Source organism: Cupressus sempervirens, chromosome 5, assembly GCF_028749045.1.
Source record: "Cupressus sempervirens isolate cs-2001-9-10 chromosome 5, ASM2874904v1, whole genome shotgun sequence".
Classification (NCBI taxonomy): Eukaryota; Viridiplantae; Streptophyta; class Pinopsida; order Cupressales; family Cupressaceae; genus Cupressus; species Cupressus sempervirens.
The window spans coordinates 523,783,105-523,810,121 of NC_143122.1; the positions used below are offsets into that span (position 1 = coordinate 523,783,105).

General features: G+C 36.0%; 1 protein-coding gene across 2 annotated transcripts in view; it reads left to right on the plus strand.

The window, feature by feature from the left end:
• LOC149557007 (SUMO-activating enzyme subunit 1B-1-like) overlaps positions 1–27,017 on the plus strand; it is a 175,453-nt gene that overhangs the window by 53,877 nt on the left and 94,559 nt on the right. For both annotated transcript variants that reach the window (XM_089831660.1, XM_089831661.1), the window contains exons 3-4: positions 1,033–1,084; positions 8,990–9,189. In XM_089831660.1, coding sequence (XP_089687786.1) covers positions 1,033–1,084; positions 8,990–9,189 — 252 coding nt within the window. The remainder of the gene's footprint in view (positions 1–1,032; positions 1,085–8,989; positions 9,190–27,017) is intronic.

Below are 27,017 nucleotides of genomic sequence, written 5' to 3' on the forward strand. Positions count from 1 at the left end.
GGGATCAGACCTCATTGCACGATGAACCCCCTTACCCCTGCAGATATTAAATTCTGTAGCTTCACTAAGGCATGTCTAGAAAGTTGGTTTGCTCTGGCTGATTCAGCATTGGGCTTGACTTCTAATGTGAAAAAATCTGATGCTATGTGCCCTTAACTATTTAAAAACTGTGAGCACACCTACAAATCCCAAAATCGATTATGCGATCACAATGGGTTCAACGAGCTTTGCAGAAACATTTGTAAATTGTACCCATAATAATGTGCCAAGTATCTCAGTAAAATTCCACCACAAGATATTCAGGTCTTGAGGCCGGCTAGACAATTTAACATCTTGAATCTGTTGAATTTTATTTAATGTTGAGCCTCCAGCACAGCTTGTTCAAAATTTCTTAGAATTCCTTAAGTTCATATGCATATTCAAAAAATCCTGCAGAGTGCTTTAACCATTTACCTTATATAATTCAGTCCATCGATGTCATATTGACAGTGAAGACTCTACCATACACTGTGATTTTATGTCTTATGTCCTGTGATATCACTCACGCACTGATCTAATTATTCATGCACTGTTAATCATGTAATCAGTTGGTCTGTGTTGGTTAATCTAGGAGTATATTGATATGCCTATCAGAGAGAAGTTTAAAATTTCTCACTTATATTGCTGTGCTTAGCTATTGCTCCAAGTATATTTATCTCTTGTTTAAAGTTATACCAATTCTTTCCAGTTGCAATCCTTAAACATGCTTATATTTTGGGAATGATTCTAGTTGTTCTAAAACATTAGGTTTCTAGTTGAATTCATCTCTGAATACTATCACCTGAAGTGCTATAAATTCCATTTTACATATAAATTTCTGTTTCACTTCTGAAAGAGAACTATTGTGTTTTCTTTACTTTGGAAAAACTTATTTTTTTATTCAACTGTAATTTGGCATTTACAATTGGTTGCAATCTTCAAATTGCATAGAAGCATTTGTTCAAAATGAGTTCAATGGTACTGATGCCTGGGAGTGTGTGATCTCTGCTACAGGTTAAGCAAATCTCATGTCTTAGTTATTGGAATCACAGGTGTGGTTGCAGAGGTATGCTAACATTTCAATATAGTTGAGATGGGAATCTCAAAGTTATTTAGTTCCCGTACATTGTTTCTCTTTGTTCTCGTTTTTACGATTTTGCCTGGGAATGAAATAGATAATAGTTTCTATGCACAGAGTCAATGAATGATCAGTATACATTATGTTCATTCAGTATGTGGGAAGAATTGAAACCATATCTTTTTGAGATTATCTTGGATTGCTGCAAACTAATTAAGATGGGGAGTGAATCTTAAGATGCTTGATGATGTTGCTCTGAAAGAGACGATCTGCTGGTTGTGATTATGTTTTCTGATACTTATTTTAAGTTTTAGTCTTTACTTCCATGTTTTTGATAGTTCTCGTTTTTTTCCTCTTTGATCCTTTTGATAGTCATCGCCACTTTTCAATGCCATTTGAAGTGGGTGATTTGTAAGTAGCTAAGATTAGCAGGCAGAAACTCTAAAATCGTGTGAAACTAAGATAGAACTGCACAAAAACAACAGGTGCGGAGCATTGATTGAGGGGGCACAGACACTTTCGATCATTTTTCAAATATTACATTAAAATCAGCCTTCAGTCTGCAGACAGTGTGATATATGAGAACACTCTACAGCTGTAGAATGACAACGATTTGAAAGTTCAGTCATGTCTCTAAACATACTTTTATGTTCTCCATTCTCGAACTTTAAAATCACCATTGAATGAATTGTACATAGCCATAGTCTGAAAATATTGATAAAAGGGTGCGTCGATTAGGTGTTAGGGTTGCTAAAATTGTGTTTTAAGGAAGTTAGTCAACTTCCAAATATTACATTAAAATCAGCCTTCAGTTTACAGACAGTGTGATATATGAGAATACTCTATAGCTGTAGAATGATATTGGTTCAAGAGTTTAGTCATGTTTCTAAATATACTTTCTTGAACTTTAAAATCCTAATATAAGTCATCAATTGAGTGTACAGAGCCATAGTCTTAAGATGTGTCAGACCTGTGGCAAATTGCTACAGATCACTAAGGAATGACAAATAGTGATAGAAGGGTGGGCCAGCTAGGTGTTAGGGTTGCTAAAAATCCTGTTTTAAGGCAGTCCTTATATTCTCACACCTTCCTCATGTCTGCAATCGCAGCAACGTATGGTATGGTGGGGTTACCAAACTGGTACAGCCTGGAAAGGAAATAATGTAGTTGCTCAAAACAAAGTTATTGCTTGATCTTTTCTTTGTATCTGATATGATTTACAAGGAAACATTTTTGTTACATCTGCACTTTTCAACTTCTTTGCAAATTCTATTATAAAATTTGAAATCATGTCAAATGTTAGCAAATTTACCACAGATTCCAGACATTCAGGACACCATTGATGATAGAAGAATTCATTGACAAATTGGCTAGGAAGGTTTTCATTGTTGAAACCAATCCTTTTCATAGGGTTTCTGTGCAGCAAATGTATATCTGCTAATTTTTTCCAGCTGGGGTTTTTAAAATAAAATGCCAAATACAAATTTTCTTTTTGCAAGCTTTCCTTATTATACCTCTTTTTTAATAAAATATCAAGAATTAATTTTCTTTTGCAAGCTCTCCTTTTTACACCACCTTTTTGATGAAATGTCAAGAATTAATCTTAACTTGCAAGCTTTGTTTTGTACTCTTTTTCCATTATTTGAAATATTATATCTCTCTTCACTCTCAAAGTGACTTTTAATATATATTTTTGATTGAATTTTACACATGGGGCCTCAAAAGTCGTTCCTTTAAATAAATTGGCCAATAGTGATAAACTAATCTATTAATTATAAGCTCATGAAATGAGTAGCTTTATACAACCTAAATTAATTAGTTATTCCTCTATCACACCTCAATTTGCTTAGAAGAATTAAAATACACTAAGGGTCTCCAATTCATCATGCCTACTAACATGACATATTCTTATCATGTAAGAGATAGGGAATTCCATTGATAGTTTGTAATAATATTCACTAGTAGTTTAACTGAGAGTAGAAGTTGTTATTGAAATTGTAGCTCATTGAGTGCTTTTTTTTGCTTTAGAATTCATTGTTTATTTTAGAGAATTTAGGAAAGCCCATTTTGCTTCTAAATTGCTATTTAGGTGTTTTATTTATTTGTTGCAAGTAGAGGTAGATCATATTGCTTTAGTGAACTTGCAAGTTTCGTATTACAAGTTTTGTATATTGTGGATTTGCATTAATTTTTATTAAAAAAAAAGCCTACAAAAGTGTTTATATTCATTTCTTAAAAATTATTCTATCCTTATAAGTTTGCAATACCCAGTCTTATCTTTAAGGTGATTAATCTAATCATGTAGAGCTCAGTGTTTCTGTTAGTTGAAAAAAAACTTGAAATATTTTGCCTTGAGCTGAAAGCATCTTAGTCTTTTTCAAGGCAAATCTGAAAAAACACCTTACTTTTGTTTAATATTAGGGTGAATTGCCTTATAAAACAATTCATGGATTGAAAGTAGTAAGTAGATTTTGTTTAGATTAGTTTAATTTTTGTTTATAAGGAGTTTCTCCATCTAATTTGAAGAACAATTTTGTCAAAGATAAACTCTTATCTTGGGGTGCATTGCAAGGTGCAAATTAAAATGCTAATAGTGTGCATATGCTCTTCTATTACATTTAGGGCCATAAAAGTGGAGAGTCCAAATATTATGAAGTAATAGGTGAAGCTAAATTTTGAGTAAAACATATTCTCCGATGTCTCAAATATTAATTGCCGAAATGTCCTAAATCTCATTGATGGGGATAGTTGATGTTAAATTAAGAACCAAAATGGCATAGATGCAATATGCTGAAACTCAACAAATATAAAAGAACAAAAGACACAGTATTTATTTTGGGAAAACCCTGTACTTGAGGATGAAAAACCAACCACACCAAAAATTTGATCCTTAATTGAGTGCTCAACCTAGATACAGAGCTTTACAAGCTTAACAAGCCTAATGAACTTCACTGATTCTCAATACAAGAAAGATCGATATACACAATGGTCACATACAAAATATATAAATGAAACCTGAACCGGTTACAACCGGTTATAAATGATAGACACAGTGTCTTTTGTTTCAGATACAATATGTTTCCCAGGCTTACACTAGAATAATCATAACCTAAAGTATCATTGTCTCAATGAACAAACAAATCTCCACACAATGATCACTTCAGTCACCTTTCAATCACTCTGAATTCCACCATACCAATTATGCATGGGCTTCAATGATAAATCTTGAACTCCTGATCAAGATAACTTGAATGTGAGTAATATGATAAGTTGTAGATAACTGGTCAACAAGTTTATAACTTCATAAAAATCCCATCACCTAGAATGAATTCATGAATAAAATCATCTGACACCCGTTAGTAAGAAAGAATATAAGGTAACCATAATGGAGAGATCCGGACATAAACACAACTGTTTTGACTTTGGAGTAGAAGACATTGGAGTTATAAATCACTTACAACAAACATGCAATGCTAGCACACAAAGTGACATTATAATAGATGGTGACGATTACAAAATGTGCCATTATACCTTATTGTAATATGATAAGTTGTAGATAACTGGTCAACAAGTTCATAGCTTCATACAAATCCTGTCACTAAGAATGAATTCATGAATAAAATCATCCGACACCCATCAGTAAGAAAGAATACAAGGTAACCATAATGGAGATACCTAGACATAAACACAACCGTTTTGCCTTTGCAATACAAGACATTGGAGTTATAATCGCTTACAACAAACATACAATGCTTGCGCACAAAGTAATATTATAATAGATGGTGACGGCTACAAAATGTGCCATTACACCTTATTAAAGATATTTAAATCAACAAACATTAAAGACCTCCACAAAGCAGTTAGGAACTTGATGGAAAATGTGTTGGCGACGTCAACACAATTGTTGCACAATCACAATCATGAAGACATTATCAAGTCTATACAAATAACAATAGAAACAAAATCTCACAATGTAACCACAAACGACAATGTACAGGTTTAACCACAACACAAATAAATGATGACAATGTAGGGAAGACAACACATGTATGAATGATAGCTCTTGATGCTTCTAAATTTTAATATTCCCTCTCTGCAAAGGAGATATAAGTAACAGTTATGTCATGGAGTCTCTCAACTTGACAGACATAATCGCTGCACCCATATGTGTTGAAAGCAAAACCTAATCACATATTCTCTCAATGTAATAGCATTATGGGTTCACTCAACATGATATTCACCCTCGTTACTCCCATGAGTAAAATAAACACAAACTCACATTATTGAGTCGCTCAGTGTGATGTTGTCACTACGTCTCTTGACATCCGAGTATGGCTACTCCCATGAGTGGAATAAACACAAGCTCTCATCACGGAGTCACTTAACATGATGTTGTCATGGAGTCTCTCAACTTGACATCGATTATGGTTACTCCCATGAGTGGAAAGAGAAACAAGGGCTTTCACCTAAAATTTCTCTGTCTAAAAGAAAGATGCATTATAAGGGATTTCACCTCAAATTTCTTCGTATCATAGAAAAATGCATTACAAGAGCTTTCACCTCAAATTTCTCCATTTTAGATAAAAATGCACTAGAAGAGATTTCACCTGAATTTTCTCTATCTTAGAGAAAAATGCATTAGAAGAGCTTTCACCTCAAATTTCTCCATCTCAGAGAAAAATGCATTGCAAGGGCTTTCACCTCTAATTTCTCCATCTTAGAGTAAAATGCATTACAACACATAAATGTGAATCCCTCCCTCTTAGCAGGGGGTGCATTCTCACAGCTATTGATTATCACAAAAAATTATTGTTGGCTCCAATATTTGACAAAACAAGAAATTTTCTAAGCCACACTGCTTCTCAAGCTTGCTGATCCTCTGCAAAGGACTTCGCACTCTCTGTGTACCACACAAGCTCCTTCTGAATCTTCAAGCATTTGCAGCTCTCAACCTCCTCATTCAAAATTGCTTGCAATGCTTGCCTTGGAGGAATGGTTTTCAATATACACCTCTGAAACTTCTGCCATGCTCAAGTCCAAGATCGTCCTCCTTGACCTTTTCCCAGATTTCTTTATCCTGAATAAGCTTACCGAGCTACTAATGACAAATATAGCTGTGCAACACTGCAACCCACTTAGCTGACATCTTCACTTCATAAAACTCCCTCAGAGATTGCAAATAAATTCTTTGGAAGTGAAATCTCCTCTGTTGATCTTAGAATCTTATTTCTCTCAATTCGAGCCTTGAATGCTCAGATTTTAACTCCCTCCTAAACTCTAATCTGATATGAAGGAAGAGTCTTTTTGCAATCTTGAACTAGGCAATATATTCGACATGCCTTGCTCAATGCAACGAAGGAACCCACAGGTTGCAGTTACATTCAGATACAGGCCAAGATCTAAACCTACAAGTATCTCCTTGGTGCTCACTCTCAGGAGGTGCCAATTTTGATTTGTTGGGTAAAGGTTCTTGTATTTGGGACGATCTTAAAAAGTGAGCTCAACTTGTTAAAGATGACCTCTTTGGGATTGTAATGAAGGTTTTGAAGCTCTGTTTTAGCATGACTCTTGGATGGTCACCCTCCTATTCTTTCTAGTTATCCATAGCTTCAATCTCTTTGTAACATTTTCACTAAAGCTTGATGGATTAAGGTGGAATATTTTAAAGTAGTTAGGCATCCAGGTCAGATGGAGATGACTTCCTGGAAGGACTGCCATGGGTGGCCCCCAGCTGGTTATGAGGAGGACCTTTCTGTGTTGGCTTCTATCTTGAAGGGCAGGTTATGCAGTTTCCATAAAGAGGGGGATATTTTGGGTAGGGATCCCAATCCAAAAGATAAATTTACTGTTGTGGAAGGTTATGCTAAGTTGGACAGACAATTGCATGGTTTGACAGATATACCTTGGCGGAAGAAGGTATGGAACAACTTCTTATGGCCTTAATGTAATTTTTTATTGTGGCTAGTGGTTAAGAGGGAAATGCCTTACATGGAAGAATCATCGTAATAGAGGTTTCCAGGGACCTTCTGTCTATTCTTTATGTTTGCATAATGAGGAATGATGCTCCCACTTGTTGTTTCTTTGCCCATTCTCTAGAGAGATCTGGCCCAGGTGGTGGGAGGCTTGGCAACAAGCTTGTATTCATGCTACCTCCTTAATTGAGTTTTGGGAGAGCTTGGGTGGACCTTCAGGAAAGATGTCTTTTCTTCAGGTGGCCTGGGCTATTGGGTCTGGCCTTATTATCTGAAACCTGTTAATGGAAAGGAATCGTAGGGTCCTTTGTGATTCACAACTTGGGAGCTATCAATTGTGGCAGATGATAACTAACAGGCTCCATGAGACTATCTTTGCAAAGTGTGATATGTCTAAAAATGTTGATCTTAGCGAGGAAAGAAACCTGCAGCTAGGGAACAATAAAGTGGGGTGTGTACCTGGCAATAGACCCCAACAGGCCAAGCAAAGAATCAACAGAGATGTTAGGTGCATACCTCCTCCTTTGGGGGTATTAAATATTGACACAAATGGCTCTTCTTGCAGGAGTATTGTGCATGCAAGTATTTGAGGTATAGGGAGAGGTGATGATGATTGTGTTACTTCTTTCTTATCTATTTATAAGGGCTCTAACAATCTGAAGGTAGCTCTTTCTATTAAGGTTGCTGTTGAGCGTGGCTATTCATTAGGATGGAGGAGGATTATTTGTAAGTTGTATTCTCAGATTGTTGTGCTTCTATGGTTAGACAAATTCTTCATCTGTGTAGTTGTTTGGAATCTCTCTCCTTTCACCATATTCCCCGAGAGTGGAATAGAGTTGTTGACTGCTTGGCGAAGTGGGCCTCTGAGAGGAGTGATGGTTCACCTCCCTATCACCTTGAAATCCTAGACAGGCTTATCTGCTAGGACACGAATATGTAATTTATTGGTTGGTGATGTCTCTTGGTTGTTTAGTTCTTTTCTAGGTAGGCCTGAGGCCTTTGCTTTGAATCACTGCTATGATTGAATAATATTTATCCCTTTTCCAAAAGAAAAATATTATATATAAAAATGTTACAATATCAATATTAATATTATATATTTTTATTCATTTATTCTCTTATGGTGTGAATTGGCATTTAATATTTATCTATATCAAAGATGAAGTCTCACAGTATCAAATGATTTAATTCTGTATATTTCTTCCATATATATATAAATAAATAGATAGATATATAGACACCCAAAACTCCCCTAAAATTTCACAAATTGGTGTATGTGGTTCTTGCACCTGTATCTGCATTCACACCTGAATCAGTAGCTTAGACATATATATGTATATTTGTACACACACATCCAGAACCGAAGCAAATTTTGTTTCTTGCCAAACTTGTGTTTGCGAACCCAAGCCTGTTACAGAACCAGTATTGATAACTTAGTTTTAAAGCAATGCATTTTACCAAAGTGTCCAATCATATTTCAGAATGAGAGCCTTTTTTGATATAAGCCTTCGTGAAGTGTTGATAAAAACTTTCTGTAAGATTTTCTAGTTCTCTGTCAAGTGTAAAGAGTTTCTGTGGTAGTTTAAAACTTAACTGTTTTTTCTATATACTTTTAAAACAATGTTATTTAAATAGTATAATAGAAACATTTATGGTCTTGTTGCATACCTTATTGGTTTTAAAAACTTTAATGATATCCTCCTTTATGCAATAGTCTGTTACTTATTGATAAAACTTTAGTGAGCATATACTATATTGGCTTAACAGAATATGGTATAATAGTTATTCTTGTTACTTTAAACCTCTGCAAAAACATTGTGTTTGCAGGTGTTCGCAGTTTGACCTTGAATATTGATAAACTTTAGTAAGGTCATTGATTTTGATCGAGTATAGTATAATAATCATTTTTGTTTTTTTTCAGCTGTGCAAAAACATTGTCTTGGCAGGCGTTGGTAGTTTAACCTTGATGGATGATAGTCCTATCACAGCAGAGGTTTTATCAGCGGATTTTTTGATTCATGCAGAGTATTCAAAGTATAAGGGTAAATCAATTGCTGAAGTCTGCCAAGATTCTTTAAGGGATTTCAATCCTATGGTCCATGTTTTTGTTGAAAAAGGCAAGTATATATAAATTTTATATTGCGAAGATACTGGGATCCTGAGATATTTTCACTGATATTTGATATATTGCTACGTTGTTTTTTTACTTTAAATGAATGTAAACTTTTAGTTTTCTATGCTTATATATCTTTAAAATGTGAGTAAAGGATTTCTGGTTACAATGTACTAGGTTTCTTGTTGGCCTGTTCCTTGGTTTAATTGGAGTCTTGTGAGAGCATTTATTAATATTCCCTTTTTGTTGGTAAATTCTGCTTATGGGTTGACTTTCGGCTGTAGATCTCACATGGTTTCATCAAAGTCATTAGGCCTTGTCCTGATCTTGTCTTTTTGGTGTGTGCAGCATCAACTTGTTAGATGTGGATTTTTTTCAACTTTACTGCTTTAGCATGTGTTTTAGTGATTTTAGCTTAATGGTTTATTTTCCAATGATCTATAATTTGCCTACATATTCTATTGTATCATTGCTAATAGAGATACATACATTTTCCCCATATATTTTTTCTCAGATTCATTACAATCAGCTATAACAGAAGCTAGTCGACCAAATAGTATAATTGTTTTCTGATGGCTTTCACAGTTAGGACAAGCCAGCCTCGAGGCTAGACCAAGGCCTTAAGCTAATCCATCTGTATTAGTTCAGGTACTAGGTCAATTGATGGTAATCTTGTGACAAGGGTGTAGAGGATCCAAATTAATTAGCCTCTATCAGGCCAGGAACTAGCGTTAATAGATGATAATCTTTGGACAAGGGAGGTAGCCTATTCAAATTAATTAACAGATGTAGGTGGTTGAACGGTAGGCTGTTAAGGAGCTTCGAGAATTTATACTATTTAAAACACAGTTGAAGGATGCAAAATTATGTTACTGCAACTCTCTGTCCGCTATCTACATCTTATGTTCTTACATGCAATCTTACATTCATCACATATCTATTTGATATTAGATTTATTCTTCTAGTAACATGTGACCCACTTTTTCTGCAGGATAATTTTTCGACAGAGTATGTGGATGTATTATGTTGAGGTTAAATTTCACTTACATATAAGAGCCCCAACCAGTTCTAACTTCAATTCTAGTGGTTTGACATATTCTCAAACACTTATCATGCAAGCTCTGATACCACTGTGATGAACCCTGCTCATTCACTCCGAATCTTTGATGATAAGATAACATAAATTTATTAATGTCCAACAAGAAATCAACCAAAGGATCCAAGGGACTTGTTGGTTCCCAAAGCTGCAGATTGAGTTCCTACGAGCCTTGCCAACTCGATATTGGGATATCCAACCGGTTATGGCCAACTTGATGAAACTGAACAGTGTAGTACGAGTTTCCTGCACTTTTGGCTTTGCAAAACCAAGGCGGGTGCAGTTGATGCTGGACAAAACACTTAGATCTAAGACACTTGTAATAGATTGATTAGAATGCAAATGTATCGAAAGTTTCCCAAATGGCAAGAGTAATAGAAAACTTTAAACTTGCAAATTACAAAGTAAGAATAATGAATGAATATATGAGTGTTTTTTAGTAAAAATAAGTATTATAGATGTTTGCAACAAATGAATTTATTAATTCTTCAAAGGAAAGATATGAAATAATTGCTAGTGTATGGATTGCAAATTATGAATAATACAAAGACCAGTGCCGAAGGGCAGTAGAGTCAGTATTATAAGTTTAAAACATACAACTTTATAAAATTCTACGCACATCAATTATAAATAATTTAGTAGTCAAGATGCGATAGATCAAATATATGGACACACTTTTAAAATAGTTTAGAATGTATTTTAACTCCTGTGCTTTGGAGACAAACTAAACATAGATTTGGAAACAATTAAATATTTCTCAACATCTATGATGTTCGATTTTAAAAGCTATAATTGATCTTGTCCACTGATCTATCACATAAATTATTTATAAATATTAAAAAATGATTATAAAGGACGAAACTATATAATAATCAAACTTTAAAGCTTCATGTAAATAAAATAAAATAAATATTTCTTACTGATCATGTGGAAATAAAATTGCACTGGAGATACTCCTTACGGAAGATCCATCCAATGCAATTTGACTCTAGAATCGCATAAGAATTTATTCAATAATCCACAATCCATGGGCTTAGTTCAAAAATCCATTTCTTTACCAATGCAAGAATATAATATATCAAGAGTGCTTATATGGCATGTAAAAATTTGATAGGGGAAATATATATTGTGTCCATTGTTTGTTTTCACCTCTCATATTTATAAATGACAAAAGGGTGCAAGGCCTTCTTTAAAACAATATGTCTGCTCAAAACTAATAACTAATCTAGGTGCCTTAACATATATGAGTTTATACCAATGGGACATTAGTTTATTTTCAACATTCAATATAGGTTTGCCGGGATATTCTCTTCTACCGTTATGTACTGTCCCGACATAAGTAAAAGTCTCACTATATATTTTCCACGCTCCAGACATTTCATGACCATTCTGAGTGATAATATTTGCTTCGAACTTCTCTACATATAATGCCTTTATCTAATGATGATTTACCATCAATAATGAAACTCATGATCATAACAAACTGACTGTAACTACAAACTTAACACTCCCTCTTAGTTAGGTAGTATTGGTATAGAACATATTATGTTCTTGAGAATATGAAGAGATATCATCTTAGTATGATATTCCTAGAATGACATATTTAATGATATCAACATAAATCTATCAACACACACATATATGTAATAACATATATTACATATGGAATTGGCTTCAATTCACAATGAGGCTAAATTTCTCAACACTTCTTTATTAAAGAGCGAATTGAAGAAAATTCTATAACTTCAGTATAAGTTTAAACACCACCTTAAGTGTGGTCTATAATAAATTTATGTTATGGTGTCCAGCAATATCCAGCTCGAAGAACCATAACAATTAATTTCATGGTGTCTGGCAAAATCCGACCCGAAGAACCATGACGAGTGGTTATCAAGGTATCTGACAAAATCTAGCCCGAAGAACCATGATAACGCTCATGCCAACACATTTTGGTGTTAGGAAATAGGTCTACTATTGATAAGATCATCACCTTACAATAGTTACCTTCTGTTCGTTATTGTAACTTCCGGCACACCGGGACAACAACTTAATGTAATTTGTTATGATAACAGGTCCAGCTATTGATAAGATCATCACCTTTCAATAGCTCCCTTCTAAATATATACATCAATGAAAGATCATCACCTTTCATGACATAATCACAACAACATCATGTAGTAACTCACATGATATCCACCACGAACCAAGTTAGAGGGTGGAAGAAAGGGTTTTCCCCTCATACTTCTCTCTCATAGAGGAGAGCGCATTATAAAGAATTTCTCTTAGAATTTATCATAGAAAAGATACCATCCACAAAGGATTGCATTTCAAAATTTCTCCCTTTATACATTATCCTGCGAAGGCAGGTCCTCTAGTTACTTCCTCGAAAACTCTCTTCACCCAAGGATGCTTGTCAAACTCACTCTGAATCTGATAGCAATTTTCTGATTTTCTGGTGATAAGTCATCACTTCCTCATGATATACGTAGGAGTAGGCCCATCAACATCATGCAATCACCCACATGTATTTCTAGACTCCCTTTGAGTATCAATCTTCTAAGCTCCTGCGTTGCCTTTGAAGAGGTGTCATACTCCCTCTTAATGTAGAAGAATCTCATAATCTCAATCATCAAAGATGAGAGCCTTATTTTATCCATCTTGATCATCAGAGTCTTTGGAGTTATTATCATTAGGTTGAGTCTGCACAATATCTAGTAGCATGTGTAAAGTACCAACCTTCTTTTTCTGTAAGAACATCCTCAAACATAAAGGAAAAGATCAAGGCAAATAACCTTTATAGTATGTATAGAAATTACAAATAAGAGAGATAAATGTCAAAAATAAGAATGTTTATTTGCACATGAAGATTCATAAATTGTCTTTTTAGATTATTTGAGAATAGAACATCTCCCCTCTAAATAAGGTTCAAGTAGGAATGGAACATTGTCTATTATTCCCCCCATAATGTAAAATTTCCACTCATTCTTATATTGTTGAACAATTTTGTATCAAATATGACAACTCCTTTTTAAGTTCCAACTTGCTCTTTTCGTTCATTGAACGCCCTAACATTCATTTTAGCTTTAATAGTATAAGAAAACACAAACTCATCCACAATACGCCAATATCTTGATTGAGTATGATTGTGCCACTTGAATGACTCAACAACTCATATGCCAAGTTTCATTTATCATTTATCATAGATGGCTCAATTGAAGTCACCATTTTCTTATGATGTACACAAGAGGTAGGCCCATTAAAATCACATAGTTGCATGAATTATAGTCCTCTTGACTGTTACAATTTATTGATCATCGAAGATTCCATCACAACATTGTTGACTCCCTCTGAATCAATATGATTAAGATCATTGAAGTTTGACAAAACCACATCCTCTATCTACTCCCTCTCTTTCAAGGTTGTAGTTGATGAAATGTCAAATGTCTGATTCCCTCTTAATCTCAGTCTCCCTCTTCTTGTAATAACATTCTCAGAGAAAAAGATCAAGGCAAATAATTCTTATAGTACATATAGATATACAAATAAGAATGTTAGTATTTTAACTTATGCCAAATGTGCAAGTGGATTCCTTCAATGTTTCTAGGTCCAATCCCATGTCTCGAAAGATCATGAATCGTTGACCCCTATCTTATCTTGGGACGACGATCCAATTACTTGGACTTAGACAAGCCCCTTCTAAGTAACATCATACTCTTCGTCATAAATTATAACGATACTATTGAAAATGATTTGTTGTTCAAAATAACAATAGGATTATAATTTATATTAATAAATAATAGTATCTCTACATTTATAATGATAATACTAAGAATTAATATTATTAACTAATAAAAAATATACATCTTCTTGATATATATATATATTCTAAATGAATATGCTTGTATATCACAAACAATTATAAAATAACTCTTCATTTCATATTTTTAATAAAAAAGAAGAAATAGCATAATACTTAATATAAATAAGATATAATCATAAAGTAATTAAAATATAATCATATAGTAGTTAAAATATAATCATACCTCAACTTACCTTTTTATACTCCATGATGGATCACTTTAGGGTGTTGTCTTTTGCATATGTTTTGCTTTTTAACAATGGATTCACACCTTTCATTTATGTAACTTCCTTTTCATTTTGTACATTGACTGGTCAGACTATTGAAGCCTAGATCATTCTCGCTAAAAGTTGAATTCTGTTTGTGAAGCTTACTTCAGTTTTTTTTAAGGACCATCACTCGTGATCTATTGTACCAAACGTGACAATTTGCATGAACATTGATCCAAACTTAAAGAGTCCCCACATAGAGTAAACTTGACACCAAGCTAGTCAACAATTACACATTGATTTCACTAATGGTCAATGAGAAGAGTCATCCCCTCATTTGAGAATACTTCCATGTGAATGTATAGTTTATTCCGATGATATGCCCATTTGGTCTTAAGACCAACAACTTCCAAATTGACCCAATAGTAATTGGTGTCTTCCCCTAGCACCCAAGCTTGACTTTGTCGAGTGATCATCTTGGACCTGGGACATCTAATATCAGGTTTGTACTCGATGCCTCTACTTCCTTAAGAACCTCGTCCACGTTCTATACTATGTTCTTGTATTAACGATGGTCTTCATTTGGGTTGGGACCTGATGCCTCTATTTCCTTATAACTATATGCCTGCACCCATCAAAAACATTATTTAGTGCGCTAATTAATGGAAGCTTCAACTTTGCATCAAAATCATATAGGATTGTTCTCGATTGGTGACTATTGTCTCTTTTATATCAGATGCTGACAAGGAATCAGTTTTTGCGTTCTTCTTTTCCTCTCTACTATGTGATTGTTTTATTACTTGCAAATGCCATATCTTCATTGATAGTAGATCCCTACTCCACGTATGATTCTTCCATTGTCTTCTCGTTAATGCTTTAATGTATATTCCTTTTCTCCATTATCCTATGTTCTCATTCGATGCTTATGACATCATTCACCTATGGTGGGTCTCATCCATCATACGTGGCATAGGATACAATAGATTATCATTCCCCTTTGGTGTGTTGAGTAATATCTTTCAGGGTTATTTTATTATGTTTCATCTGCTCAAACTTATTTACGTCGCTTTCAACACGTGTTGAGGTTGGTCTTGTGTTTGCGTACTTTAGTTGAATCTTTTGGGGCTTGAAAAATGCTTCTGCCCATTCCAAACAGATTGCTTATCATTCAAGCGTTGTTTTATTATGAAACCCCAAAGACCAGGGCTTCCAAAGTGGTAATACCGATCCCAGTTTAGTTGTACACGAGACCTTCAAACTTGCAATTTCTGGTCTCCTTGTTGCACAAACAAGTCCACCTAATTTAATAAATCACGCCCTCTATGAGTATCAGTGTGAACATGAATTCAACCTTTGTTTTACGTTTCCAAACCCTTTTTTATCAGGATGCTGCTTGATTGTATCTGCACTGTATGAATTGTTTATGGCGTGGTTTAATAATGTTATCTGCATTGTAAATATTCTCAGAATTTCTTATTGTTTAAAGTCTATTTGGACCAATGCCTTTCAGCCCATCCAAATGCCATTCATCGCCTCTCCTTTTCATATCTTTTCTTACATTTGCAGCTGGCTCTGATACCATGTTAAGTAATATGGATCGGTTCTGCAAATGTAATTATATTGCCATTGTTATTGATATGTACCAAATGCAGATTTGGATCTCATATATGTATGAGAGGAGACATGTCTCTTGAAGAGACAAGAGACATGTCTCAAAGGTTTAAACATTATTAGTATGTTAATAATATAAATAACCATATGTATAATATATGCATTATTATATGTATGTATGTATGTATGTATTATATTTTATATATTATGTAATATCCCCGTCATAAAAAAGTTTATTAATCAAATCTTTTGTTAATGGGCTGATTGAATTAAAATATCTCACACATTTTAGTTTTGTTTCCGTAGGTAAGTGTTGCCGTCGGCTATTTTTTTGTACACCCTCGAAAAGTTCTCCCAACGGGTATTTAAGCACGGCTTGTAGGTAGTCGTAGGTATGCAATTTGGATTATTTTCTTTGTATTGTGAATTCTTGTTGGAGTTCTTTGTTGTTCGTCATTTCGGAAGTGAAAGACCTTCTCTATTTGGTTTGTCCGGTTTTAGTGGGATTCAACTCTCACCGTATTCCACCGCTTGTAATACTTTGCTTGGATTTGGCAAATCGGAGCACCATCATATTTCAAATTGAAGAAATCATTGTGTTTAATATGATCAACTCTTTGGTATTTGTATTTGGTAAATTCAATCTCTTTGTTTTTTGCTCTTTGTTGTCACCCTATCCGTACCAACCCCCCCTCTCCTTTGTCTGCACCTTCCGTACACTCCAGACCCGTGCATCAATTGTACGGTCTCCTTTAGGCATTCACCATCCGCTCACCATACAAGTCTACCATACGACCTTAGTATTCTTTCTCATGTATGACCCTCATTGACACCATACGACCATTTCACCCTACACTGTACGACCAAGATAGTCTCCTGTCGTACCTGATGGAGCCTAAAAATTTAGGTCTCCATTTGTGAAATGATGTTGAAAAGTTGATGAAGTATTTCCATATGAAGAATCTGAAAATATATACTTAGCTGTACTTGACTGGTATATTTTTAATGAGAACTCAGTGAAGGTCTTCTTGCAAATTAAGTCCGAGAAAGAGCAACATCTTTCAAACAAGGCCCTACAAGTGGAGGCTCTCACTTGCATTACAGCAGGATCCCAACAAAGATTAGGATTGAATGAGATTATTGTGACAGGGTAAAATCAGAATTTGTCTTCTATTTTTAATCACTTTGAAGTCATGGTATGATGAAAGGTTGTAAATGAATTTATAATGCTTCTCTGATCAGCAAAGGCGACCTGCTGAAGTGTCCTAAATCTGAGACAGTCACAGTATTGTTTAAGTGGTCACTGTCATTTGGAATTTACTCTTATTTTCATAATCATTCTGAAGATTGTAATGTATGCTCATTGTTCTAGCATTATTCCCAACCATTGGGCAAGATTTCCAAGTTGATGTCTTATGTTTGATTATCAAAGCATTATTTAAATTATTGTGACAATAACTGTCAGAAGTTGTTCATTCATTGAAAGTTGTTTATCACTTGCAGCGATCTCAAGGTCTTCAGCTCACAATGTAACCGCAGTCCTCATTTCTAGGAAAGGAATTTCGAGGCAAAATGCATATTACACCCAAAAATGTGGAGAGTTTCCAAACCAGTATCCAAGATGCAAAAAGAATGTTTTCAGAACAGAGGAATGCATTCAAAATAATACATAATATGTATTAGCAGTGGGCAGTAAATGAGATATAATCGGATTATGTAACTATAGAACTCTGGTACTTGAAGAACTTGCTAAGGAAGTATGTACAGATTTGACTATGCAAGATGCAACTATTTGGGTCCATGGAAGATTGGCTCAATAACCACATTCCTAGCAGTTTTGGATTATTAAATAGACATACTCAAAATAAATAAATGATTTTCTGAATCAGGGAAAGCGTTACAAAGTTTAGGTTTGGTCTTTTCTTCACCATATTATTTGTTATGTGTTGAAGCTATGCTCCCGAATAACCCGGTGTCCAGAGTTGCATGGTGGTTGGAGGCCTTCGAATGTTACATATGCCGGAAAATGTTTGTGTTGAAGAAATTGGTATTCCACGCATTTTTGAGTTGTCTGTCATCCATGATGATGGAGAATTGAGTGGTTTTATCTTACAGAACCGCCAAAGCCAAGGACGTTTTTAATCATTGATATCTAATGTTGTTGTGATGTTGTAGGAATGAAGAATCACCATGGAAGCAAAAAGTTTTGAATCAAAGACATCAAGAAACAATTGCGGAAGGTTTTAACCACAACGATTAACGGGGAGATCCAAGCATCCAAGTTTCTATGCATTCCACTCTAGAAATTTCATTTTAAAGTCTTGGCTGGAGTTTGAGGACAGTATAGGCCCGACTGAGGTATGGATCAAATGAAGACAGGTTCAAAGCAAAGATCAGATATGGAAAGCTTCACGTCAATGTTTGAATGCATACCAAACCTGAGTGCCTCACGTGGATCATCTAGAGTTTGTAGCGTTGGTACTCCCAACATATGTTTTAAGCGTCTGGAATTACACGTTGGAAGGAGCAGCCCTCGCGGGTATGGAGCCCGATGATTCTAAATACACAAAGGAGGAAGGATTTGCCTAAAAATGGAGCAGAGGATTCTCGCATATGGTGCAAATTATTCAAACCATTTAGGCCACTGCCTAGGAAAATTATACACAAAGTTATAAAATCATCCATCATATTAAATTGGGATTTATTAAAATTTTATATTAGTGTTTATTTGTCATTAAAGGGTGTGATGGTTAATTATGCCCCTTCATCCTTTATAAATAAGGAATGTAAAAGACACAACAAGCAATTCATATTCATATTTAAAAATTTTACATATACATGCTCTATGATATATTTTATTCTTCCATTGGTGAAGGAATGAATTCTTGAACAAAGCCTGTGGATTTTGTGCGATTTGGATACATTCGCAATAGATGGATCATCTGTAAGGAATGTCTTTATTGTGATGTTATTTTTGGCATAATTATTTATTTTAAATTTCAGAGTTTCAAATTATTAATTAGTTGTGTCCTTTATAAATATTTTAAAATTCGGATAAGTGGACTGGGTCATTATTGCATTTTAAACTTGATAAACATAGATATTGTGAAATATTTTATTGTTTCCATAATTATGTCTAGTTTGTCTCCGTAGGAGTTAAAGTGCATCTTAGACTAGTTTAAAATTGCGTTCATATAATTGATCCTTCGCATTTGAATTATTAATTTGTTTATAGTTTAAATACATTGAACTTTATAAAGTTGTACGTTTCAACTTATAATATTGACTTTGATTGCCCATTTAATTAAGCACTGGTCTTTTACTCTTGATTCATAATCCATATGCTGACAACTGTTTCATTTCTTTCCATTGAGGAATTAATATATTCATTTGTTGCATTCATTCTTTATTTAAAATATTATCATTTATACAATCATTCACTTTTATTCTTAACTCATAATTTGCAAATTTGAAGTTTTCTATAATTCTTGCCATTAGGAAAACTTTCAATATATTTGCATTCTAATCAATTTGCTATAAGTGTCTTGGATTTAAGGTTGTTGTCTAGGATCAAGTATACCCGCCTTGGTTTTGCAGAGCTAGAAGTGCAGGGAACTTGGACCGCATTGTTCAGTTCCGTCAAGTTGGCCTTAACTGGTTGGATATCCCAGCATCGAGTAGGCAAGGCTCGTAGGATTCCAATCTACAGTTTTGGGAACCAATAGTACCTACTCCCCTCTTGCGTTACCGTACTGTCATCTGCAAATTTGGACATTTCGCACACTGCTACATTGCCACTGTACGTAAATATCATTGCTTACAACTTTCCATTTCTTGTTGTCCAGACCCTTTTGTCATCTGTCCACACTACCATATGACCGTACGACTTCTCTATTGGACACAAACATTACCGTACAACCAACTCATCCCTTTGGGTTTTTGGGCATTAGGCAAGTGTTTCAAAGAGAACTTGGGAACGAAACATTACAGTGGCATATGAGCTTCGATCCTGCCACCCTGTGGACAGTGAATGAGAGTTTATAGCCGGAATAGAAAAAGAACCCATTCTATTGATACAATGGCTACCGAACTGGAACCCACAACTGTTGAACTCATGGCGCTACTTGAGAGAACTTGCAAGAAATCAGGCATAGATCAATGGTACTCAACGACTCATGGAAGAGACTCTCAAGAAGTTGGTTGATAATAAAATATTCGGAGAACAAAATGGTCATAGTGCGAACTTGGTGTCGAGTAAAGAAAACCCTCATCCAGCATGCTCTTGACCTTTCATGCCATCTTTTCCCCCACGGACGAAGGCACCACTCGGAGGTAAGCAACCAACCTTTGAAGAAATGCAAGAACAACTAAGAGAAGACTAGAAGAATGTGAATTTGGAGGAAGATATATCCTACAAAGATTATGCAGATCTGAGAATGAGATATTCGGGAGGCGGAAACAGAGGATATTTTAGTGATGATCTCAGGAGGAAGTTGAGTAAAGTAAATCTGTCACCATTTGACGGTTTTGGATCCATATCTGCACAAGCATGGGTAATGAAGGTAGATACTTCCAACTTAATCCCATGCCAGAAGAAGAAGCAATTAAATTTGCGGCCTTACACTTAGAGGGAGTTGCGCATGAATGGTGGCATCACGACATCATCACGCTAGGGCATGATCAAATAAACACCTATGCGGAATTCATTGAGAGATTGATAAATCGATTTGACGATAAAGATCTGAAACTCAATTTCAAAGATTTGGCACAGATGAGGCAATCTAGATCGGTTGACCAATACATTGCAGAATTTCATAAACTCTCTGTTTTGGTCACGGACATTTTTGAAAGAAGACGGATAGTGCTCTTTATGGACGGACCGACAGAACCACTAAAGGGTTAGGTAAAAGGGTTCAATCTTGCCACCCTATCAGAGGCCATTAAGAAGGCAAGGAGTATGGCATCATCAATGACATCATCCCCACGAGGTTACTCACATTCCAAACTGCTGGTGTTTCTGAAGGACAAAGATAACAAACCTCCATCGAGAAAGCCGTACATAGATGAAGCTACCAGACAGGAGCTCTGAATGAAAAACCTATGTTTCAACTGCAAAGGACCATGGGAACTCTGGAAAGCAAAAATCCACTACATTGAGGTCGTGTTCGATGATGATGACAAACAGGAAGATATACCCTCTGAAGACAACCAACCCCACGAAGACACCAAAATGATTAGTTTGAACTGTACGAAAAGAATTGTAGCATTGGTATGGCGCAGAGGAACTATCGCCCTAGCCGGTAGCCCGAGGTGCATGGTTTTTTGTGTATGGAGAACCCTTCAAGGACAAAGGGTTATGGTGATGCTCGATAGTGGAGCCACTCTAAACTTCATAAACTCATCTTTGGTAAAGCGAAGAGGTTTACCTACGGGGACACACGTAGGATTCCAGATCAAGGTTGTCGGAGGGACTCTTTTGCCCTGCACACACCTTGTTCCTCAGCTAAGTATCACTATGGCGAATCGCACAGTGACCAAGGATTTCTTCATAGTGGACCTTGATGATATGGAGGTTATTCTGGGCATACAGTGGATGGAGACACTTGATGAATACACTTAGAGCTTCAAACAAATGGACTTCACTTTTGTTGTTGATGGAAAGAAGGTTGCTCTCCACGGAATGGCAAATGAGGCCCCAAAAGAAGTTTCTGCACATCGGATGGAGGCAATTTTTTGGCGTGATGACGTTGGTTGGGCTGCACATTGTGTTGTCTCAACAAAACCTATAAAAGGGCAACAAACACCTCCCAATGATGATGATGTCTAGAATATTTTGAGTGAACATGATAAATTTTTTATAAACATTCCTCCTGGCATACCGCCTCATCGAGGGTTTGAACATACTATCGAGTTAGAAGTAGGAGCCAAGCCGTTCATAACCACACCCTACCGCCATCCCAAGAAATTCAAAGATGAGATCGAAAAGACAATTCAGGAACTACTAGAGAAAGGATGGATCCATTGCAGTTCTAGCCCCTTCATGTCATTAGTGGTATTGGTCAAAAAGGACGGGACGATGCGCATGTGTGTGGACTACTTTGCGTCGAACAAAAAAAGAAAAGAATAGAAATCCCATTCCAAGGATAGATGAGTTCTTGGATGAGTTACATGGCGTAGTCTTATTTTTCGAAAATAGATCTTCGTTCCGGAGACCATTAGATCCGCATTAGGGAGGAAGACATGAAAAAGATGGCCTTTCGTTATCACTACGGGCATTATAAGTTCTTGGTCATGCCGTTCGGATTAACAAATGCACCTGGTACATTCCAATCATGCATGAATTGCATCTTCAACAAACAATTGCGTAAGTACTTACTGGTATTTTTTCACGATATTCTTATTTATAGCAGGAGATGGGAAGAGCACTTGAAGCATCTGGATGAAGTTTTGAGGATCATGAAGGATCAATCTTTGTTCGCCAAGCAATCCAAGTGTGAATTGGGTATGACAAAAATATTGTACCTGGGGCATGTTGTCAGTAAATATGGAGTTCAAGTTCATTAGGAGAAGATTTAGGCATCCTTGATTGGCCTCCCCTAAAATCACTCACGGAATTGTGAGGAGTTTTTGGACTGTGCAGTTATTACAGGTGGTTCGTTAAAGGATTCTGTCAGCTCAGTGCACCCTTAATTGATCTGACAAGGGTTATTTCCAGTGGAATGAAAAGGTGCAACTCACTTTTGATAAGTTGAAAGAGATAAGGAGCACGTGTCCCGCACTTGCATTACTTGATTTCACTCGATTGTTCATTCTGGAGTGCGATGCATCTGGAGAGGGCATTGGTGCAGTACTGATGCAAGATAGACACCCCATAGCCTATCAGAGCAAGAAGCTTATGCAAAAAAAACTCTTATATTCTATTTATGACAAAGAGATGTTGGCCTTCATACGTGCACGAACCAACTTCTGACAATATTTGGTGGGTGCCAAGTTTGTCGTTCGTACAGAGCACAATAGTCTGAGATATTTTTTGGAGCAACGGGACTTGAATGAGAGGCAACAAAAATGGGTAAGCAAGGTTCAAGCTTTTGATTTTGACATTGAATATGTGAAAGGAAGAACACTGTAGTTGCAGATGCCTTGTCCAGGAAACCTGTCATCTGCTTACTAACCTAGATTTCAGCTGAATGGAAAGAAAATTTGTTGGTAGAATATTTCAAAAACAGATTTGCTTGTGAGCTAATGGATGGCAATACCAACAATGATCGGTACAAAGTGGTGGATGACATTATTTACTATAAGAATTGGATATTTTTAGTGTAGGAATCCAAATTGAAACATAAAATCTTGAAGGAGGTACACGACTCACCCTTGGCAGGACACCCAGGCTTCCTCAAAACTTACAAACGTCTCAGGGAGAGGTTTTCATGGAAAGGCCTTAAAGGAGACATATTGCAATATATAAGAGTTTGCGATCTACCAGCAGAACAAATTCAAACATACTCTATCCACCGGGTTACTACAGCCTTTGCCAATTCCAGAACAAAAGTGGGAAAGTATCTTGATGGATTTCATAATTGGACTTCCCAAGGTGAATGAAAAGGATTGTATCTTCGCAGTGGTTGAGAGATTGACAAAGTATGCACATTTCTTTGCCATCTCAGGTTTTCAGGCCACACAGGTTGTCGATCTATGTTTTAGAGAAGTCTTTCGTCTGCATAGGTTACCTTGAAACATTGTCAGTGATCGAGATGGGCGATTCATCAGTATCTTCTGGACATAATTGTTTTGGTTGGTAGGGATAGAATTGTCACCAAGTACTAGCTACGCCCTTAGACAGATGGACAAATGAAGATTGTGAACAAGTGGCTCGAAGGTTACCTTCGGAACTACATTTTGGCACAACAACGGGTGTGGGTCAAATGGATACACTTAGGGGAATATTGTTACAATACCACGTAGCACATGTCCATTGGGATGACACCATTCAATGCACTATATGGGTACAAATCCCTTTCCTTCATCGACATAGTTCTCGGTGACAGTTGTGCACCAAGGGCTTGGCTTGGCTTTAGGAGGGTCAGGACATCCTAAGATGCCTAAAGGAAAACTTACAGTAGGCACAAAATCGACAAAAGATGTACGCCAACAAACACTGAATGGAGAGGAGTTTTGAAGTGAGAGACTTGGTCTATCTTAAGCTCCAACCATACCAACAATCCTCGTTGAAGGAGAAGGGAAAGGAAAAACTGAAGCCACGATTTTATGGCCCTTATCGTTTAGTTCGCCGCATTGGTGAAGTCTCTTATGAGCTGGAACTTCCGATGGGGAGCCGTATTCATAACGTTTTTCATGTTTCCTGCTTGAAGAAAGCCGTGGGACACAACGTCACGGTAGCATCAGACCTTCCGCCACTCAATGAAGAAGGAAAACTCATATTGGACCATCCGAGATTATTGAAGTACGTGAGAAGACCTTGTGGAACCGAACGGTGAAAGAATATTTGGTATGCTGGAAACACTTGCTGTTGGACGACGCAACCTGGGAAGGCGAGCACATTCTTCAACATCCGACATTACGTTTGCTTGAGGACAAGCAAAATTTGGGACGGGAGGACTGTAATATCCCCATCATAAAATAGTTTATTAATCAAATCTTTTCTTAATGGGCTGATTGATTTAAAATATCTTGGAGCCATTTTAGTTTTGTTTCTATAGGTAAGTGTTGCCGTCGACTTTTTTTTGTACACCCTAGGAAAGTTTTTCCGATGGGTATTTAAGCACGGCTTGTAGGTAGTTGTAGGTATGCAATTTGGATTATTTTCTATGTATTGCAAATTGCTGTCGGAGTTCTCTGTTGTTCACCATTTCGGAAGCGAAAGACCTTTCCTATTTGGTTTGTTTGGTTTTGGTGGGATTCAACCCTTACCCTATTATCCTATTATGTCGCCTATAATACTTTGCTCGGATTTGACAAGTTGAAGCACCATTGTATTGCGAATTGAAGAAATCATTATGTTTAATTTGATCAACTCTTTGGTATTTGTATTTGTTAAATTCAATCTCTTTGTTTTCTGCTCTCTATTATCATGTCGTCCGTACCAACCCCCCCTTCTCCTTTGTCTGCACCTTCCGTACACTTTAGACCTGTGCATCAACCGTACGGTCTCCTTTAGGCATTTTCCATCTACTCACCATACAAGTCTACCGTACAACCTTAGTATTCTTTCTCATGTATGACCCTCATTGACACCGTATGGCCATTTCACCCTGACCATACAACCAAGATAGTGTCCTATCGTACCTACTCTCCTCCTATGTTACCATACGGTCATCTGCAAATTTGGACATTCCTCACATTGCCACCGTATGTACATATCATTGCTTACAACTTTCCATTTCTTGTTGTACGAACCCTTGTATCATCTGTCCACACTACTGTATGGTCGTACTACTTCTCTATTGGACACAACCATTAACATACAACCAACTCATCCCTCTGGGTTTTTGGGCATTAGGCAAGTGTTTCGAAGAGAACTTGGGAACGAAACATTACATATTATATATGTAATGGTATATGTATATAAAAGAATATTTATCTAATGATGATTTAGCATCAATAATGAAACTGATGATCATAATAAACTAACTATAACTACAAACTTAATAGTGTATGCCGCCAATAATCACCATGGTGAAGCCACATTTCGCCCTCTGCATCTGTGTATTTGCTCGAATCTTTTGCTAGTTGTCATGGGATAACCTTTAATTATTATTGAAATAAACTTGGAACTCCCACACTTTTCCATAATTGTGTCATCTTTTTTCTAGTCAACAATCCCTATGTACACAAATAGCGATTGTTAGATACGTATTTCAAAATTTTAATAAAAAAATTACGTTCTAGTTTTCGTCATAAGAGAGCTCCGATTTCTGATTCACTATACAGTAATCACAATACATTCGCTTGTCGCCATGCAGTGTCTCATTCCTCAATTTTCGGATTTGCCCATGACATGGGGAAAGACACCAAGAATCTTGTGTCTGTTAATCATGCACTCAAAACTCATTTATGCTTTACACCAAGAATGGACTGTCGTGAATGATGTAGGATCTTAGACCGCCAATTTAGCTCTGGGCACTGGGCATAATAGAGTTGCTCTCGACACCACTTTTTGTCCACCTATTCAAGTTGTGAGCTATATCTTTCATTGGGTATGGGATGAACAATTATTGTCGTTGAATATTAAAATCATGTTCCATTATAATTTGGTGATGAAGTTGTTTTGCAGCCAATCATAACTGTTGCTAACTCATCATATTTCCATTCACAATCATAGGCACAACCAAAAATATGATAAATAATGTGGCAATTTATCAAACCTTCTTTCAATATAGTAAAACAAGTGCAAGAACATCCTTCATTAATTCATTCTTGTGATTTGTTGCATAAATCTTAATACTGCTTTGGACTTTGATTACATCTCTCATAGAGCTTCATTGTCAATATCTTCACTGATGGTAGATGCACCTCTATATATTCCCTTAATGTCGTTATGTATGAATTTTTAAATTACGTGTTTTACTTTGTAAATTAGGCGAGCCAAGCCCAACTTTTATGATCCAATTGACCAAGCACCAATAATGCCACCATCTAGTATTGACACTTTGCATCTACATACCTTATTGAATTCAAAAACCTGTGATATGCTATTGTCAATATTAGATAGAGATTGAATCACATATAGATATCTGACAAACAATATCCTCATATACACCATGTTTTGCATGCATCTTCCCTAAAAATCGAACTTGACATCAATGGCAATATTCCGTCATTTTTATACATGTATAATATCTTCTAAGGATACTTATATTACATACTCCGTTGCTGATCATATAATTTTGGGTGTTCGAAAAATATTGATCTAGCAAGAATATATTATATCCACTCATTGCGAAGGATGCATGGAGACATCTCAAATACGTGGCATTGATTTTCAACGTTTTTGCACAAATAGAGACTCTAAAACTAGGGCTCCATCAAGACTGAAAACATACA